The 19598-nt window shown below is 45.3% G+C and overlaps 1 protein-coding gene and 1 pseudogene across 3 annotated transcripts in view; one reads left to right on the forward strand and one right to left on the reverse strand.

Moving 5' to 3' along the window:
* Window positions 1-848: 848 nt before the first annotated feature.
* Lyar (Ly1 antibody reactive) overlaps window positions 849-19598 on the forward strand; it is a 25732-nt gene continuing 6982 nt past the window's right edge. Inside the window, exons 1-8 of one of the 3 annotated variants that reach the window (XM_048784174.1) lie at window positions 851-1007; window positions 2220-2292; window positions 6840-7013; window positions 7622-7736; window positions 13310-13417; window positions 13522-13605; window positions 17247-17697; window positions 17964-18143. In XM_048784174.1, coding sequence (XP_048640131.1) covers window positions 6892-7013; window positions 7622-7736; window positions 13310-13417; window positions 13522-13605; window positions 17247-17697; window positions 17964-18143 — 1060 coding nt within the window. In that variant the 5' untranslated portion in view covers window positions 851-1007; window positions 2220-2292; window positions 6840-6891. Of the gene's footprint in view, window positions 1008-2219; window positions 2293-6839; window positions 7014-7621; window positions 7737-13309; window positions 13418-13521; window positions 13606-17246; window positions 17698-17963; window positions 18144-19598 lie in introns of all 3 variants that reach the window. The other 2 variants (XM_015481950.2, XM_015481952.2) reach the window with 2 other exon arrangements.
* On the reverse strand, window positions 11922-12460 carry LOC125610867 (annotated as a pseudogene).

A 19598-nucleotide genomic window follows, 5' to 3' on the forward strand; every position in this document is an offset into this window, starting at 1 on the left:
GTAGGGGGAGGAAACCTGTGCGGGGAGGGTCAAGGGAAAACTTTCTGAAGGAAGAGACATCATTGCTGAAACCTGAGAGTTAAGTCTGTCAGACCAAGAATGAAGAGCGTTTATCCTCTTTGAATTGGGGGGTGGGGTGGGGTAAACGAAAAAGAAAATGCAGGACAGCATAAGAATAATATGCTGTGCCCTGTGCAAAAACACAAAACATCTGGGGCACCCTGCTTTATAACCCCTTGGCCATTCTGTCATTTCTGTTGGCAAATATTCACCTCCTTGTCCCCCTGGTGAATTCCTTGTTAAGGGCTCAATCGTGTTCCCAAAATGTGACTGCACATGGAGATCAAGGCCTTTGAAGAGGTAATGAAGTTAAAACCCAGGCCAAGAGGGTGGGCCCTACTCCAGTCTCAAAGATGTCATTATGAGATGAGAGGATTTGGACCACAGAGAGACATCAGAGATGCAGGAGCACAGAGGAGAGACCATGTGAGGACAAGCACAAAGATGGCCACCCGCAAGCCAAGGAGAAAGCTTGGGGAAGAGGGGTGGGGGGAAGCAAACCTGCCTGATCCTTGATCTTGGTCTTGCAACTTCTAGAACTGTGGGAAAAATTAAGTCTGTAGTCTAAGTCACTTGTATTGTTATGGCAGCCCTAGCAAACTAATACATCTGCTCTTCCAGGCCCAACACTGCTCACTGCCAGAGAAGCCTTCCTATCACCCATAGGCACCGCCAGGGGATTAATGGTTTTCATAATACTTTGCTCATCGCTCATTCAACTTTCATTCCCTTATTTAAGCAANACGCCCCCTCCCCGCCGGCCGCCCAGCTTCCGGTGGCGTCACTTCCGACAGGGGGTGGGGTGGCCGTGGCGCGCAGGCGCGCGGGGCGGTTCCGAAGTGAGTTCTGCGCCGGCAAGTTCGAGAGGCTGCTATAGCGCTGGCGGGCCGCAGCGGCTCCACGTGCTCCCTGCCGCCGGTTGAAACCGTTGGCAGGCGCCGGCTGAGGTGAGCGGCGGCGGCGGCCAGGGGTCTCCGAGCAGGAGGGCTGCGGCCGCACCCGCGTTTGCACCGTCCGCCCCTCCGCGAGCTCCTGCGTTCAGACTCTGCGCACGGGGGACTGAGGAGCTCCGGGCTTAGGGTGGCCGTTTCGTCCCGGGTTTAAAACGCAGAAGCCCCCGGGCCTGGCCAGACCGGGTCGGTTGGATCCCGCCGCGCTGGGGATCCGCTTGCTGCACGTTGGGGACGAGGCTCTGCGAGTCTCGGGAGCTCGGTCCCTAAGGGAAGGCCCCAGGGCCAGTGGTCGAGAGCACCGACCGAAGACCAGAATAACTGCGTGCCGGGGGTTGTCATTAGCTGGATGTGAGACCTGGTGCTGGGCACTTAACCTCTTAGTGCCTGTGTCACGTGTGAAAAGGGATTGCTGTAGAACCTGACTTGGGGGGCTGGAGGGTTACTGGAGTGGAAAGGTGTTAGCCTCCGATGACGTTGCAGTTGGTACTCAGTAAATGTCAGAATATTCTGCAGCACCTACCTCTGAGGAGAAGGGGAGGGAAGAGAGGTGCGCTGTGCACTTGGAAGCCTTTCTGCAGACAAGGCCCCGTGGGTACTTGTTTACACTGTGGGCCAGGCTCCCTGTGTCTAGCATCGTTTCTGACAAGTAGTAGTTAACCAAGTGAGAGGATGCTATTTGAACAGTGCAGGTGATGTACTGGGAAAGTCTGAAGTTATCTGAGCCTGGCTTTGCTCATCTGCTAAGTGGAAATAGGGGCACCTACTCCCAAATGCTTGTGCAAGGGCCAAAGAAGAGCTTGAAAGCACATTGCAGCCTTTGTCATCTCCATATGCAAAGGTTTAGGGGCAATAGTGCTCAGGGTATGCTTGTGTGTTCTCTTGAACTATGCCTGTGGTTTTTGGAACTCTACCCCTGGAAGGGACTTGAGTCTCTTCTAATTGGCTTAACCCTTTGCTTTATAGATGGGGAGAACTTGAAGTTGGTTTTGTTGAGGTTGTTTGTTTCCTTTTTTGAGATAGGCTCTTACTATGTTGCCCAGTCCTCCTGCCTCAGTCCTGATGTAGCGGGGACTGCAATTATAGCCACTGTGCCAGCAGAACTTGAAATTTGGGGGGCTTGTTTTTTCTTGTGCTGGGGATTGAACTCAGGGGTGCTCTACCACTGATCTGCATCCCCAACTCTTTTTATTTTTTATTTTGAGACAGGGTCTTGCTAAGTTGTCCAGGCTGACCTCAAGATTGTACTCCTGCCTCGCCCCCTGAGTACCTGGGATCACACGTGTGTACCTCTATGCCTGGCTAGAACTTGAAGTTTAAAGGGGCAGTGGTTTGTTGGAGGTTGCACCCTGACTGGGCTTTGTGCTTGGGTTGCCAGTCTGGCCCCTTAGATGGGCTGTTTTTGGTGTGGGTGTGGTAGTAATGGGGTGTAGGTCAGTATGTGTGTTGTGGGGACGATGTTTTAACATAATTTTTAAAGAAAATAAAAATATACAGAAAATGTAGAGGAAGGAAGGTTAAAAGAAGAATCCCTTCAAATTCTAATATAGAACCAAACTTAGGAGCATGTATTCAGGGAACAGAGTGGTAGAGTAGGCCCTTGAGGAATAAGGAGCCAGAGGTGACTGGAGTGACTTATGAAGACAGATGGATGAGTTGAGGATCCTCTTTAAAGGAACAGCGGTTTGGTCGGGGACTGGGTGTGATAGTATTGATGTATAAGTCAACAGGTCATAGAGAAACCTTCCTGTAGTTGGGTGAGGAGGAGGCCTCCACATCTGGTATTTTGTTTAACTTTCCACACTATGCTTTGAGATGGATATTAGACCCATTTCACAAATAACAGGTCTGATGTCTGAGTTTCTATGATCTTTGGCAGATGCAGACTTCAGCTCAAGTCCTTCCCCAAGCCCAGGCCCAGGCCAATAAAACGTGGCCACCACCTTGTTAAAAGAAGGGGCTAGGCTGTAGCTCAGTGGTAGAGTGGTTGCCTCCCATGCGCAAGGCCCCGGGTTCAATCCCCAGCACCACCCCCCAAAAAAGACTTAAGATGCCCAGGGTTTTTCTCAAGTTCTCAGCCCTTTCCTGGCCACTGCCTGCTGCCCCCAAATTCAGCAAATTAATACCTGACAGCCTCTGCCGTGACGTGGTTGTTCTCCTTGCCCAGTTTGCACTGCTTTTTGGGTTCTAATATTTATGAATGGAAAATTGTTATTTCCCACATTTTGGATGAGGCTTTCAAGTTCCAAGAGTTACGGCCAAGCAAATGGCAAGGCTGTGACAGGCAAGGTAGTGGCAGAATGTCTTGCAGGCTGCCTCAGCCACTTGCTGTGACCTTGGGCAGATCACTTAACTTCCAGAGCTTGCTCTTCTCTGCAGACAGTGATTGTGCAGTCATGGCTGACCTGGGTAATGGATACACCTGGTTTTATGAGTAGGAAGTGACTTTATAGAGAGCCAAGGTCCTGTTTTCTGTCCTCGGGCCCTCGTATTTTTCTAGGATGTGGTATATGAGAGCTCAGTACATTTACCAGACACATGAATAGATAGCACACACAGAGGACCTGCTCAGCTTGAAGCAAGAGTCTCTGGGTGTACCTGGTAGGATAACCCTTACTGCACACTTAGCATTCAGCAAATGTCACTGGATTGAGTCATAGATTGTATTTGGCTCGAGAACCAGAGTGTGCTCCCAATCAGTCCAAGAGCACTACTTTCTGTTCGTCTTCTTTTTCAACATGCCCACATATCTGAAAAGAAGAGCACATAGAATCTCTGTGGCTGTGTTGGGACCCAGCATTGGGTGCACACAGGGAGTGAAGAGTCAATGAAGCAAAAGGGGACTTTTATTTAAGACCAGCAACACTAAAAAATGCTGTCTTCTTACACTTTGCAACAAGTATCTGAGCCCGAAGTGTGTCATCTTCATGCAGTTTTAAGCTTTTGTAACTTCAAAAGCATAAATGGTAAGCATAAAACTTACCAAAACATCATTTGAAAGTTTTAATTATTCAAAGTCCATTCACATTTATCTTGTGGAATTTGAATAATACAATTTTTTTTTAGGCTATGTTTGCTGTATTCAGTTAGCGCACATGATGTCTTTTTTGAATTTTGTAACATCAAACTTCTGAAATTGTTAAGCCTGCACTAAGACTTGGGACCCTGTCTGCAGGGAGCGAGCTGGTTTTGAGCTTACTGTTCTTCACAGCCCATGCAAAGTGTTTACTTCATAAATGTAAGGTATTTTCTCTAGGGACCAGGTCCAGTGTGAGGCACAGTCAAGGTGACTCCTGGGCTATTGCTGGGGTGTCCTCAGGGCTCTGAGTAAGCTCTTTGCAGATCTTACCTCAGTAGTTAAGCAGGTGGACACACTGTTCTGAGTTCATGGCAAGTATAAAAAACCCCAAGGAAGGCAGGCAGGGCCTGAGTTCTGACTTCATGCAGTCCACTCGTTCTTCCTTAAAATATGTAGATAAATAAAAGACCAAGTGAAAATGTGTGGAGAGATATTTTTCAAATGGACATGCGATCCAATTCTCAGAATGGTGTGAACACAGTGTGGACAGCTTCCAGAGGGATGCCATGTGGTGCATATCTTCTGAGCATCTTTTTGTCAATACCACTAGCATCTTTCCTTCAGTATATTTTGTTTCCTGCTGTCCTGCCCAGGTCTTTAATTCTTGCCTTCCACCACAGACCCATCCTGTAGGGAATTGGATCCTAAGGTTCATGAAAGCTTTTCTCCCCACCCTCTCTGTCATAGTCAAGAAACAGTTTCCTCATAGCAGAAGTTATAAAGCTCTAAGCCATATTTAAGTTTGCAGAGATGTTTGCCCTGTGAAGGTGCTTTAAAATTTTCCAGCAGATAATTTGTTTCGCCACAGTGGCTTCTACCAAGTGGGTATGATGGAAGTCCATTTCTTGGTGATAACCCATGATCCCTTGGTCTTAACCCAAAAGTGCACCTCCAGACTCATAGTGTGACGTTGGCCCTTGTTGCAAAATGGCTGTTTTTGTTGCCTGACATTTATTGAACTCCATCTGCCTTATGCAGCATGATAAGCTTTGAGGGAACTGGATCATGGTCAACATGATCCCAGCTCCCCAAGCTTGTGATTCTATCACTCATCTTTACAGTAACCAGGTGCCCTAGGGTTGTAACGTCTGCATTCCTTGGGATTTGGCCAGGCATAGCCGACCACGTGCCTGCCCCTATGAGGGAAGATTGGTCAGGCAACCCTGATAACAGGCTGTGGAGGGGACCCAGCACACCCAGGGTCAGTGGGCCTGCGGTTTGTACCTAGTGTAAAAGGTGAACTGGAGCCCATTGGGTAAGAAGCCTGCTCAAGAGACCAGCTGGGCCTTTGAACCCTGGAGAGGCTAGCAAATGGCCTTGAGCAGCCCTGATCCTTGTTAGGTGTGACCTCACTAGCTATGATCTGGAACATGGTGAAGGGGAGATGCAGTTCATGCATGAGGATCCCTGTAAACCAGTGGTAGCTCTTGTGTGGAAGGATTCCTGGGGTGGGTTGGGTGGAGTCTTACCCTGAAGCAAGTAGTGTTGACTTCCTTGATCCTCTCTTCCTGCTCATAATGAGGAAGACAGGGTTGGGCTAAACAGTTCTCAATATCTTTGCTGATTTATAATGTAAAACAATGCTCTAAACCAGTGATAAAAGTTTATAGAAGCATGGAAAGTTACCCTGAGTGCTTAGTGCTTAGATGAATCTGTATTTTGTTGAGCACAGTATCACCCCCTGAGCTTATAATATAGATACTGTATAATGGGCAGTGCTCAGGATACCTGGGGCACCTGGGTTTGTGAGCTCCTTGAGTAATTCAGCACCCAGCATTTGGGATACCTAGATATGGTTACATTTCTTTCTGACTGATCTGGCAAGAAGCCATGTGAAGGAGACCCTCACCTGCTCCCTGTTCAGAGACCAAGGGGTATGATCTCATACCTGTGAATGTTTTTGGAACCTAGAGAACTCATTTTTAGAGTTTTCCCCTTTCTACAGCTCTCTGTTCCCCTTCTTATTTTGTTATTATATTTGGGACCTGGAATAGTTGGCAGGGTATACAGACATTGCAAGGCCTTTTATAATTTTCACTGTGTATAAATGAAACTTATTCTTCCCACACAGTTCTGCCAATCTGCCAAGGTTAAATTTATTTCTGTTACTATGTATCCTGGGGCAAGTTTCTTAATCTCTCCAGATAAATTTTAAACAGTGATAATCCTTCCCTAGGGAAGGGTAGGGTTTGTTTGAGGGCTAAATTAGATACACATAAGCTCTTAGAATAGAGCCTGATACATGATAAACACACATTCAATAAATGTTAGCCCTAGTGATGGTTTACTTACATGGGTGGTAGGGTTGTTCATAGATGGCTGATCAACTTTGAATCTGTTATTATCATGTGAAATTATCATTAAAAAGTTAACTGTAGGGCTGGGGTTGTGGCTCAGTGGTAGAGAGCTTGCCTAGCACATACAAGGCACTAGGTTCCATCCTCAGCACCACATAGCAATAGATAGATGCATGGATGGATACATGGTGTCCATCTACAACCATAAAACTTAACTGTAGTCATACAGCATGGTGGCGCACGCTGGTACTGGGGAGGCTATGGCAGGAGAATCACAAATTCAAGGCCAGACTTGAATTAAAAGGGCTGGCAGTGTAGCTCAGTGGTACAGGGCCCCTGAGTTCAATTCCCAGTACTGTAAACAAACAAATCAAGTTAAGTTACTTGTGTGAATCATTTGTTGAACAGAAGTTTTTGTTTTTGTTTTCTGTTTTGAATTTTGTTTTTTTTTAGGACAAGAGTTAAAGCCTATCTTGGATAGAGAGTATTTAACCATTTAGGTAAAATGGTATTTTTTACATGCAATGCATGTGGTGAATCAGTGAAGAAAATACAAGTGGAAAAGCATGTGTCTGTCTGCAGAAACTGTGAATGCCTTTCTTGCATTGACTGCGGTAGAGACTTCTGGTAAGTTCCGCATAATTCATGTAGACCCACAACGAAGGTTCAGACCAGATTTGGATCCCTAGCCCCACAAAGCTTAGAAGAATAGAAACAAATTTGAGGAAAGAAACTTAAGGGAAGGGGCTGGGATTGTGGCTTAGTGACTGAGCGCTTGCCTCGAACATGTGAGGCCCTGAGTTCAATCCTCAGCACCACATAAAAAGAAAAGAAAAAAAAAAAACAAAAAGAAACTTAAGGAGAAAAAAACAAAACTCGTAGGGCCCACTGACTACAATTGGAAACCATATGCATTTTTAAAGAAAAGGCCAAGAGAAGGGGAACTAGAGCAGCCTGAGCACTTCTTAGACAGTAGATGGCTCATCCTGTGGCCACTGTCAATGACCAGGTCCAGGGAAGCATGTGCCCAGAGTGAGGCTTGAGGGCTTTGGAGCTGTTTTGTTAGAGCAAAGCTGTGCTCTACCCATCCCTCAGAAGGGATGAACTAAGCCAGAAAGTGAGTTAAGGTGGGTGGCAGGGGACAGATGTGCATTGTGCAGACAGGGGGAGCAGCTGTCATCAGGGCCCCCAACCTGCGTGGCAGTCTAATGGTGGGACTTCTGCTCTCTTTGAAGGGGTGATGACTATAAAAACCACGTGAAGTGCATAAGTGAAGATCAGAAATATGGTGGCAAGGGCTACGAAGGCAAAGCCCACAAAGGCGACATGAAGCAGCAGGCCTGGATCCAGGTACTGGCTTCCCATCCCCACAGTGGCCTTGACCGACCCCCTCCTCTTCCTTCAGAAGCCTGAGAGACTAAGAGCAAGCATTCATCCATGCAGAGCATCTGCAGCATCGTGTCTTAGCCCAGCTGAAGGCCAATTTATCTTCTTGTAATAGAGTTATTTTCTGTTAACACAACTGGGAGGTGTTTTGTCTTTAATAAGTGTGTTTTACACATTTCTCTCTAAAGTATTTGAGAATTCTCACTAGCATTCTTTTGACTAGAAAATCAAGTAGAAATTTTCAGGTCTTTCTCTTGTAGTGTTAATGCAGCTTTTGCAGCTGAAACACTGTTAATCTGTCATGTCTGCTATCAGGATCAAGCAAAATAGACATTTTCATAGGTATAAGGAATTTTCTATTTAAATAAAATGAAAATGTGTACAATAAAAAGTGGCAAAAGCAATGAAATTCCTATTTGGGAAGCATGGCATTGCAGAAGGGAAGATTTAGAAAAGGAGATAGAGAATTAAAGACATATGTTATCCATGTGAAGATTTCATATTTTCCTGAAAACCAAATTAATAGCTTCTGACACTGACTAGCTCTCTGAAATGGCGTACTCCTATGGGGACAGTTCTGTTTACAAAGGACTTGCCATTTCTGCCCAGTGCAGGGTGAAGAGCTGGTGAACCTGTATCTTAACTGTGAAGTCGAGACTGTTGACCACTGGCACCTTGGGTCACTCTCTCTGATATCCTGAGACTCAGGTGACATTTCTGGGCGCTGGGGCATGTATAGTTCCACCTCTGCTGTCGTTACACTTGAAAGAAATCCTCAAAGGCAGGGTGGGGTGAGCTGCGTGGCTGGTACTTGGGACAGAACCTGTGAAGCCTAGGGTGCTGATTTTGTGTTGACAGAAGAGGTTTGCTGACCCTTGCTCTGTGCTTCAGTGGTCCTCTTGGTGTAGATCAAGAACTTCACTCTGGTTCCATCTGGGCTGCTGGTCACCACTCCCATCCCATGGATCCAACGCCCCGGGTGCCCTTAGCAGGTGGATCAGAGGACGTGGGTTAAGCCAGGAGAACACGCTGGGGTCGTTCTTGTAGACATGGGTTTGAGGGTTTTGTTCTTTCCCTTTATTTCCCTCATTAAAAAATAAATAAATAAATAAATAAATTATATATATATATATATATATATATATATATATATATATCACACACATACACACACACACACACACACACTTAAGTAATCCAGTCAGGAGGGACCCTGTTCTTCACAGGCTTTAGTTGTTAGTGCTGGGGACCTTTTCTTCTTTCACAATTAGCCTTGACCATTTCATCCTCCAGCTGTTCCTGTTTTGTTCAGCCTTCCTGTGGGTTCAGAGTTCCCAGGAATGCCACTTGCATTGGTCCCATCCCTGTCGGCAGCTGGCCCTCTCAGACCTTGCCCATTTCAACTTCAACAGTCTGCTCTGCTTCTCTCTCTTTCTGTTAATTTTGATAACTTTATTGTTTTAATAAAAAAATAAGTAGCTATTTAATTTTTAGGAAAAAATAGTCAAGTACTAACAGAAAGATTATACAGAAGAAAACAACACACGCTCCGGACACCAATCAGCCAGAGTGGACCAGACCTATGCAGTTGGCTGGGCAGCGTCCACATGCCTCTGGGCTTGTGCAAACCTGGACGCTGGAGAAGCATCTCACTCTGTGGGCCCTGGTGTTGCCTTTGGACCTCGTCACCAGTGCCCTGTGCTCTTCTGCCTGGTTTTTCCTCGTTCATGCTTGTCTTGCCTTCTTAGTCGGTGCAGCCTGGATGCCGTACACAGCTTTGGCTAACCGTTGTCTTAGGACCCTGTCTCCATGTTTCTGGTCTGCTTATATGTAGATTCTCTTCTTTCTTACGCAGGGACACTTTCCTATGTCATATTTGCTGAGCTTCATTGTCCATCTTAGGTTGACTCACTGGTGACTGTCCCTCCTGTCTGCTGACAGATCTCTAACCTAAGTAATTATTGCCTCTGACTTTACTGGGATTGCTGAAGTGTTTCGTGTGCTCTTGCTATTTTGGTTTTATTTATTAGATCTTAATACTACTGTTTTGTTCTCATTTTATACCCTCTACTATCTGTTTTTCTGTGATTCTTGATTCCATTGATGTAGGGATATATTTTTCCGTTTTTTGTTTTTTTTTTTTTTTTCCATGGTAATGTGTATATTTTAATAGCTTAAATTTATTTATTTGTTTGTATGCAGTGCTAAGGATCGAACCCAGTGCCTCACACATGCTAGGCAAGTGCTGTGCCACAAAGCTACACTCGCAACCCCCATGATAAGATACTTACCATTTTATAGTGTACTTAAACTCAGGTACATTCATGTCACTCTTCAGCCATCGCTGCTGCCCATCTCCAGAACTTTCATCTTCCCCAGTTGAAACACTGTCCCATTAGACACTCATCTCTCCATCCCCACGTCATTTTGGTTTCTTATTTTTATTTTTATGTTTTGGTGGTGCCGGGGATTGAACCCAGTGCTCACATGAGCTAGGCAAGTGCTCTTCCACTGGCAATGCCCCCAGCCCTTCTGTTCTATTTTCTGCCACTATTTTCTGCTTGCCTGTCCTAAGGACCTCGCATGAGTGGGAGCATGCATCCTCTGTCCTTTTGTGATGGCTCATTTCACTGAACATGATTTCGGGGTATGCTCATGTCGTAGCATCTGTCAGAGTTTCTTTTCTCTTTAAGGCTGAAGAACATTCCACTGTTTATCCATTCACCTGTCAGTGGACACTTGATTCCTGTCACATCCCTGCTTTCATTTCTTCTAGGCATGTACCTAGAGGTAGAGTTACTGGATCATAGGGTAATTCTCTTTTGCTTTTTTTTTTTTTTTTTTGAGGCAGCTATGTACTGATTTCTGTAGCAATTGCATCATTTCACATTCCCACCAATAATGTATAAGCGTTGTAATTTCTCTTCAACACTCGTAATTTTCTGTTTTTAGTTTTCATAATAACCATCCTAATGGGTGTGAAATGTTATCTTTCTGTGGTTTTGGTTTGTATTTTGCTTATGATTTTAGCATCTTTTCATGTATTAATTGACCATTTGTACATCTTAGGAGAAATGTCTATTCAAGTTAATTGCTCATTTTTTAATTAAGTAGGAGTTTTTTGGTAAGAGTCCAATTTCATTTTTTTCAGGATAATTTAAAAGATTTAAAATTATCAACACTTCAAAAAGCAGTCATTTGTGACATGCTGCTATAATTAGAACAACCAATTTTTGAGTTACTGTTCAAGGAATTTCAACAGCAAACTTAGAGCTTCCTTAAAACATAAAAATTGAGACAGTGAATTGATGCAGACATACCACATCTGAGAAAAATACTTGTGAATATTAATACTCCGCTAAATATAATCCCTGGCACTGTGACTTGAACCAGGCTTTTAAATTGGATTAGGCCAACCTGGGACAAGGCTTCAATGGAGGAAGGAATAGGATTCAAACTTGGGATAACTTGAAATGCCAGAGACAATGAGGAGATGTGTTTTGAGGGAGCAGAGTTACATATCAGAACAACAGGAAAATGTTTAAAAAATTATGTTTCAAAGCATATGCATCAGCACCTCATGGTGGGAGAGTCTGAAAAGTGCATATAAATGAGAGCCAAGATACACCTTAGTCTTGCTCATTGCAAGGTGTGGAATTTTGTTCAGGGTCATTGCATTTTGTTCAGGGTCACTACTAAATTGTGGGAACTTCAGAAATAAAGATTCTGCTTTTTTATAATGAATGATTTTAGTTAAAATATTTGAGCAGGTAAAAGCTCATGAGCATCATGGTGACTTTCAGGTTTTACCTCTCAAATATTCCTGAGAAAACTAAGGAGAAAAAGCAGTTTTTCTCACTTTCTAAAAACTCTTTTTTGGAGGTTGTTGAGACTTTTCGAGATGAAAAATAACAGACAATGGTGCAGCTAATGGACACACTGGGGAGACTGCTTGCCACTTAAACCAAACATGAAGAAAACTTTTAAAAAATCTGCTTTAAACTGCAAGGCAAAACGCTGCTCAAACCGAACAGAGCAGGGTCCTTGGCTAAGTGCAGGATAAAGCATGATTATCCTCTTGAAGTCCCTGATACTTCATGCATGCAGTTCAGTTTGGGGAAAATAGTTTAAAGTATCTCTTAGAAAAAATTAATTTACACTTTGTATCACAAACAACAGTGGTTGCGATGTCCGGTGCCACCAAGCAGCCTTCGTTCTGTCTCATACAGCAGAAAGCAAATCCAAGGTGGGGCAGACGTGCCGGGTGGTGGTGGAATGAGTCCTCATTGACTTCGCCTCCAGGGTAGTAACCTGCTACGTATCCAACTTCTGTGCCACAGTGGTTGATGATCCAATCGTGCCTGTTGAAAGGCAGCTCCATCCAGGAACGAGTTCTTGCCCTTGGCAAACACTTTCCTCCAAATCAGATCAAGGATGGATCCTGCGCAGCATGTGGGCTTCCCCTGTGCACTGTTCTGACTGAATTGTAATATTATACATATCCTTCGGTATCCTCGCCCTTTCACTCCACCTTTTCCTTAACATGGCATTCCAAAACGTCTGTTTGGAAGGATAACCCACTCTTTCTCTAAATCTGCTCGTGGAATGGCTGATTCCTCTCTGACGGTAGACAACACGAAGGGCTGATGTGAGGCCTGTGTTTGGTTGGGTGGTGGCATCAGATTCATTTATATTTATCTGTCTCAACTAGGTTTCAGTAGGAATTGTGCTGGATCTCTAGGTTGCTCTGGGAAGTATTGACACTTACAATCTTAGGTCTTCTAATCCATGAGCATGGCATCTCTTTCTATTTATCAGTGTCTTTAATTTCTCTTAGTATGTTTTATAGTTTTCAGAATACAAGTCTTTTACCTGTTTGATTTTTGTTTTTTTCCTTACTATTCTTTTTTATGTTATTATAAAGGGAACTATTTTCTTAATTTCCTTTTTGAATTGGTCATTGTTGGTATATTTTATTACCAGGGATTGAATCCAGGGGTATTCAACCACTGAGCCACATCCCCAGCCCTTTTTTATATTTTATTTAGAGACAGGGTCTTGCTGAATTGCTTAGGGCCTTGCTAAATTGCTGAGGCTAGCTTTGAACTTGCAATCCTCCTACCTCTGCCTTCGGAGCTGCTGGTATTACAGGTGAGCGCCACTGCTCTCAGTGCAACCAGATTTTTGAGAGTAGATTTTGTATCTTGCAGCTTTGCTGAATTGATTTATTAGTCCTAACAGTTATTTGTGTTGAAGGTGTAGAGTTTTATACATAAAGTCATTCCTCCGTACAGGTCATCTATGAACAGGGATAATTTTGTTTTGTCCTTTCCAGTTAGGAAGACTTTTATCTCTTTTTCTTGTCAACTGCTCTAGGACTCCATTTCTATGTCAAATAGAAGTTAATATATTTTGAAGCATAAGCAGTACTACAGGATCCGTACTTCAGATGTGAACTCTTTGGTCAGGGCAAGGACTTTTAGTTTGGCTTTCATGAAACTCATGGGTTGGTTATTTATTGTTTTCTTTTTTTATAGAAAATTAATGAATTAATAAGGAAACCCAATGTCAGCCCCAAAGTGAGAGAACTGTTAAAGCAAATTAGTGCTTTTGACAACGTTCCCAGGAAAAAGGCCAAATTTCAGGTATGGATTTCATTGGCTTTCTGAATGGGTGGGGGGCTGGACCTGTGTGTATCTTGTCACAGTGGGATAAGTAGTTCTTTTTTTTTCTTTTTTGTTCCTTACAGAATTGGATGAAGAACAGTTTAAAAGTTCATAATGAATCCATTCTGGAGCAAGTGTGGAATATCTTTTCTGAAGCTTCCAGCGATGTAAGTTAGAGCTAATTTTAGATTGTTGCAAGAATAATTAGTAATAATGAAATGGGAATGTCTATATTTGGAGGTCAAGGTAGCCTGCTTTTTCAGAGACCCTCTGTCTTCATTTATAGGAAAGAGTAAACTGAGTGCACTGCAGGGAAGATTTCCTTATTGTACAGAGAAAGGTATTTAATCCCAACATTTGATAAGGGTCCCAGCGGACATGTATATACTGGTATATCTATCAGGCAGTGGATGTGTTGGAAAGAACAGGAGTTTGGATTTCTGACAGCCCAGGTTCAAAGCCCTGCTATGTAGTTTGCCAGGTGTATTATCATTGGCACATTAGTTAACCTCTAAGCCTCAGTTTCCTAATCTAAAAAATGTGGATAGTAATATTCATTTATTCCTATTTACTGGGTCCTAATCTGTGCTAGGTCCTCAACAAAAAATAGAAAGCACATCAGGAGGGTATGGTGCTATGAAGAGAAAGAAAACAGGGTAGGACATAGTAGCCAGGTGGACCTTCAGACTCAGGGTGAGGTGTGAAGCCTCTGTGGGAGTGTTGGAGCAGAGGAGGGTACCCAGCATTTAGTGACGTCCGTCTCCTTCCTTCTGGTGGGGAGCAAATCCTATTTGAATATTCAGGATCAACCACCTGCTAGTGAAAACTATTTGAAAGAGAGAGTCCTAAATGAGGAATGCCTGTATAGAAGGTCTTACTTGGATATATTTTAACCACTCTGTTGGTCACTTTGTTAATTCACAATTGTTTCCCACTAATTTCATTAATATTGTTCCTGTTTGGAGCTTATGTGCTTCTTGGAAACTCATATCAAAAGTTTTAAAAAAAACAGCAGGGCTCTAACTGGTCTTATTCTAGTCAAATTTTTAGGAGTTGTTTGCTTTGTGCAGAGAAAATAGTGTTGGTGACAAATTATGGTCGATCAGTGGACAGCCCCTGGTAATCTCAGTTCTGTCAGCGCTGGCTGGTGGGGCTGCCTGTGCCTTTGCCCAGTGATCCTTCTGCACACCCTGTGTTGGTGGGACACAGCCAAAGGTCCTGGGGCTTCATTTGTCCATGAGTCAAACGCCTGTCCTCCTGGAACTCTGTCCTTCTCGACAATCTAGCTTCTCTCCCATGGTGGTTGGCCGTGGCCCCTGCACATGCGGCTATAATTAGGTCCTGCCCTCAAGGGCTACATTCTAGGGGGTTGGAGGCTTCCCTTAGTGCCAGGTCCAGGTGAGTGTGGGAAGAGACAGAAAAAAGGGAGGTAAGGCAGGACTTTTCCATTACAGAAGAGCCAGGCAGAGCACCCTCGGGACAGCAGGAATGAAGAAGAAAGAAAGTGGGAAAGAATTGGTCTGCCCACCTTGCCCATCTTGCATGGTGGAGCTGGTGTGGGTGTGGGGCGAGGTACCAGCTGGAGACTTGGCATACACTGGGGAGAAGGGAGGCTGTAGGCTTTGGCACTCAGTGCTTCTGTACTATCATTTGGGCATTGGACGCCCCGCAAGGGCCCATGTGGCTTGGTACCCAGGGTGGCACAGCTGGGATATGGTGGAACCCTTAGGGAGTAGGGCCAGGTGGGAGGGCCTCAGGGCATTGGGAGGCATGCCCTTCAGGGGGAATGTGGCCTCGACCCCTTGTCCTCACGGTTTCCTCCCTCACAGGGTGAGTACCTTGCTTCCCCATGTACTCTTTCCATGAAGTGTCACCCTTTCCTGAGGCTCTGAGCAATGGGGCAGCTCGATCTTGGACCAAACCTTTGGAACCATGAGCCAAAATGAACACAAAAAAGTTAATTGCCTCAGGGATTTTTATTATAATCATGGGAAGCTGATTAACGCATTATAATAATGCCTTACCAGAAAATATGAACAGAATTGCAGGAGAGATGTGAAGTTTCCTCCTGAGTCTATTTCCAGATTCATCCTTGACCTCTTTTCCCATGATCCTTGGCAGCTTTATGTTGTGAACCGTGACTGAGTTCCTAGTGCTGCTCCTTCAGGTGTGGTGTGATAGGTCTGAGTGCTTGTGTCCTGGTGAGAGCTGCCCACAGGAGGAGGACTATAGGTAACCTGCCCCACATTGTCCGGCTGGTGAGGAACAGGTTGGGATGTACATGTATCCCTGCAGCTGAGTCTTGGCCCCTGCCTTCCTCTGCAGATGATAGGGCTCCCAAAGCCATCTGTTTCATTGCCCTGGCTTATATCCCAAAAGAGAGGGACTCAGTGTGCACCAAGGAATGGGGCTGAGCTGTGCTAATGTCATGTTATATGTAGGATCTATGCGCTAATCTTCTTAATTGGGTAACTAAGAGACAGAAGATCTGTCTTGTTCTAGTATACATAGTTATTTAGTTTTCTTTGGTTCTGTATTGGTCCATTTTCTTCTTTCTTTCTTTTCTTTCCTTTCTTTTTTTGTGTGGTGCTAGGGATTGAACCCAGGGCCTTGTGCATAGAAGGCAAGCACTGTACCAACTGAGCTATATCCCCAGCCCTATATTAGTCCATTTTCTGTTGCTATACCAAAATGCCTGAGCCTGGGTGCTTTAAAAAGAAAAGAGGCTTATTTAGCTCATAGTCTTGGAGTCTGAATGTCCAAGATCAGGCATCCAACATGTGTTCAGCCTCTGGTGAGGGCTCCTCTGGCTGTATCACAGAATGGCAGGCGGCATCATGGTAGGAGTGTTTTTTGAAGGGATCACATGGTAAGACTGGAAGCCAGAGGAGTTCACAGGGTTAGGCTTGCTCCATTTATAACTACCTTCTCTTGAGAGAACTAACTCGCCTGGAGAGACCAACATCAGTTCCTTCTCAGGGCAGCGTCCCCAGTGACCTAATCACCTTCTGCCACGTCCTACCTCTTAAAGGTTCTCCCACTGCAAGGCTGCCACACTGCAGCCCACTTGCACGCAGCATGTCAGCCTTTGAAGGATGCTGAAGCATATCTAGAGCCTGGCAGGTCCCCTGCTCTGTTCCTCACGTTCTGTGTAGGGTCCCTTGCCATCCTCCAAGGGCAGCCGTCTCATCTGGGTAGTGATGGTGGTAGCACTTCCTTGGCTAGCCCTTGATGGCTTTCAGAACTCTCCACGTTCATTGGGCCGGTTGGTTGGGCATCCATGATGAGAGGCACACAGTGTCTCTTCTCATTTTATTCACACCCCAGTGGGGTAAGGTGAGTGTGACAACCTTTTACTTTCAGATTAAGAAATAGATTTGGAGAAGAGAAAAAACTTGCCTTGACTAATCACCTGACTAGTAATGAGCAGATCTGGAACTTGAACCAGGCCTATAAACATAGATCTTTGATTTCGACCACACCTGAGTGCTCTCTTCCCACCTAAATGAAAGATGATTAGTGAGCAGAGTTCAAGATCTGGCTTAGGTGATATAAGGCTCTTTATTCTTTCACTCTCAAGTGGAATGAAAGTATCTCTTCAGTGCAGAGGGTGTGGGCTGGGGGAGTTCTCCCCCACTTGGTATTTTTATTGCCATATTTTCACAGTTGGGGGGTTCACAATTGTAAAATGGTGAGTGATAAAAGCATTTTCCTTGAACAGTTCATTTTTAGATACAGATAATGATGTGAATGTTTGGTTCTCCCAGATCAAATATTGATATGTTTCTTGGTTTTGCTTAACAATCAGGAGCCATTTAGTAAGGGGCAAGATCAGCAGCCTCCTAACCAAGTGGCAAAGTCATGTTCAGAAGCCTCCACCAAGACTCCAGAGTCCTCCAAGACTAATGACTCCACAGAAAAGCAAGCAGAAGCAAAGAAGAATAAAAGAGAAAGGAAGGAAGAACGGCAGAAGAACAGAAAAAGAGAAAAGAAAGAACTGAAGTTAGAAAACCATCAGGACAATTCAAGGAGCCAAAAGCCCAAGAAGCGCAAAAAAGGACAGGAGGCTGACCTTGAGGCTGCAGGGGAGAGGGGGTCCATGGCCAATGGCTCCATAGGGAAGAAGGGCAAGAAGAAGAAGGGCCAGGGCAAGCAGGCGAGAGAGGAGGACACCGACAGGGTCAGGGGCCCCAAGGAGGACCCCAGCAAGGTGGAGATGAAGGCCGCTGTGGGAAAAAGGAAGCGGAAGCACTCGATAGGTACACGGCCAGGCTCTGGGGTGTCATCGGGTGGCCAGGCTGCCACTTTGAACCAGGGAGGGAATAACATAAGCCTTGGGTCCAGCTGACCTGTGCCTCCCATCCCATTCCTCCTCTGCAACATGCGGGACGGTACCAGCCATGGTCCTGGGCTGCCTGGAGATAAGGAGGGGGATGGTCTCGTGGGTCTAGCGTGGCAGAGCTCTCCTGAGGAGTAGCAGCTATCAAATGCAAACCTTTAAAAAAATTTTTTTTTCTAAACTTAGCTGAAGCAGATTCTAAGATGAAAAAGATGAAGTTCCCAGGACACCCTGAGGCTGGAGAAGCAGAGGATGATGAAGCTCCTACGAAAGGTACCTCTGCGCCATTTGAAAAGCATCGCCTACTTAGTTTGGGGAAGGAGCCGGCAGAGATGCCCCTTTCCTGGGATGGATCAGGTACTTCTGGTAAGTTATGCCCTCCAAAGGCATGTCTAAGGATTTACAGCAAAATGAGCGCTCTGGGGTTTGTATTATAGTGAGTCTGTATTATAGTGCCTCTGTCCCTTTGTCTTTGAGGAAAAAGGGAGGATAGTCTGGATTGGAAATATGTATGTTAGTTTTCCATTACTGTAACAAATATCTGAAATAGTCAAACTGTGAAGAGAAGGTTTGCTTTGGCTCCCAGGTCAGAGGTCTTGGTCCATGGCGGGTTGGCCTGGTATTTGGGGCCTGTGGTGGCGAGTATGTGGTGGAGCAGAGTGGCTCACTTCATGGCCAGGAAGTAAAAGGAAGAGGATGAGACTGGGGTCCCACTGTGTCCTTTAAGGGCATGTTCCCAGGGCTCAGGAAGACCTCACATTAGCTACTGGGAGGTAGGAACCTCCACACTGGGACCTAGCCTTTAACAAGGGCCTGTAGGGGACATTCTAGATTTCAGATCCACTGTTATCTCCTGCCTGCATCTTGTATTGTAGGTGCTGGCCGTTCCTGTTATCTAGAAATACCCTTGGTCCAGGAAGACTTGACTGTGCCCCTTTCTAGCTTTGAGTCTGTTCCTGGGGCCTCCTTACCTGGAGCTCCGTGGCTACCCACTCCCTCAGCCAGTATATGTATTGTTAAAATGCAGTCCCTCGCCTTTGAGGCTCGCCTTGCATGCAGCCTCATACGTGGGAAGCTCCTGCTTCCTCAGGCCTGAGGTTTTCCGTCCTGCTGGGAAGTATGTGTGGTTTGTCCACCCGATTCTGTCAGTCAAGAGTGGACCCAAGGAATCAGATGGGCATTGCAGCTTTATTTGTGGGGATCACTTACTGCCGAGGTGGATTAGATCTTTTAGCTTGAGCCCCCACTCCTAACTGTGTGGACATTTTAGCATTTAAATTGTTGGACTAGGGTATAGTGCTCGCCTAGGGTGCCTGAGGCCAGAGGAAGAAGAGTGTATTTTAAAGCAATTGTAGGTGCACATTGAATCATGTGTAGGAAGTACTTGACTTAAGCATGCTCACAAAGCTGTTATTTTATTTTATTATTATCTAAAAATAAAGTTAGTTTCTTTTGACAAGTGGCTCCTGATTGTGCCCAGCCAGACTGCATTTGGTGGCCCGTACTGGGAACGAACCCGCGACCTTGGCGTTATCAGCAAACTAACTTTATTTTTAGAACCACACACGCCAAACAAAACAGCTCCTCAGGAAAAACCCTCAGAGCCTCAGCTGCCACCACCGGCTTTCCACAAGCCTCTCTCTCCCACACAAGCTTATCTCCACCTCCCACAATCCTCCTGCTCTTGAGGCCGATTGGCTGGGTCACGTGGGCGGAGCCAAAAAAGTCCCCCAATGAGCAGCTCCGTGGTCTGAAAGGGCAGGGAAACAGCCCAATGAGCATCACCGCAGAGGAGCCAATCAGCTAGATGTTGCTGGGGCC

This window comes from Marmota marmota, unplaced genomic scaffold (genome assembly GCF_001458135.2).
Source record: "Marmota marmota marmota unplaced genomic scaffold, marMar, whole genome shotgun sequence".
NCBI classification, from domain to species: Eukaryota; Metazoa; Chordata; class Mammalia; order Rodentia; family Sciuridae; genus Marmota; species Marmota marmota.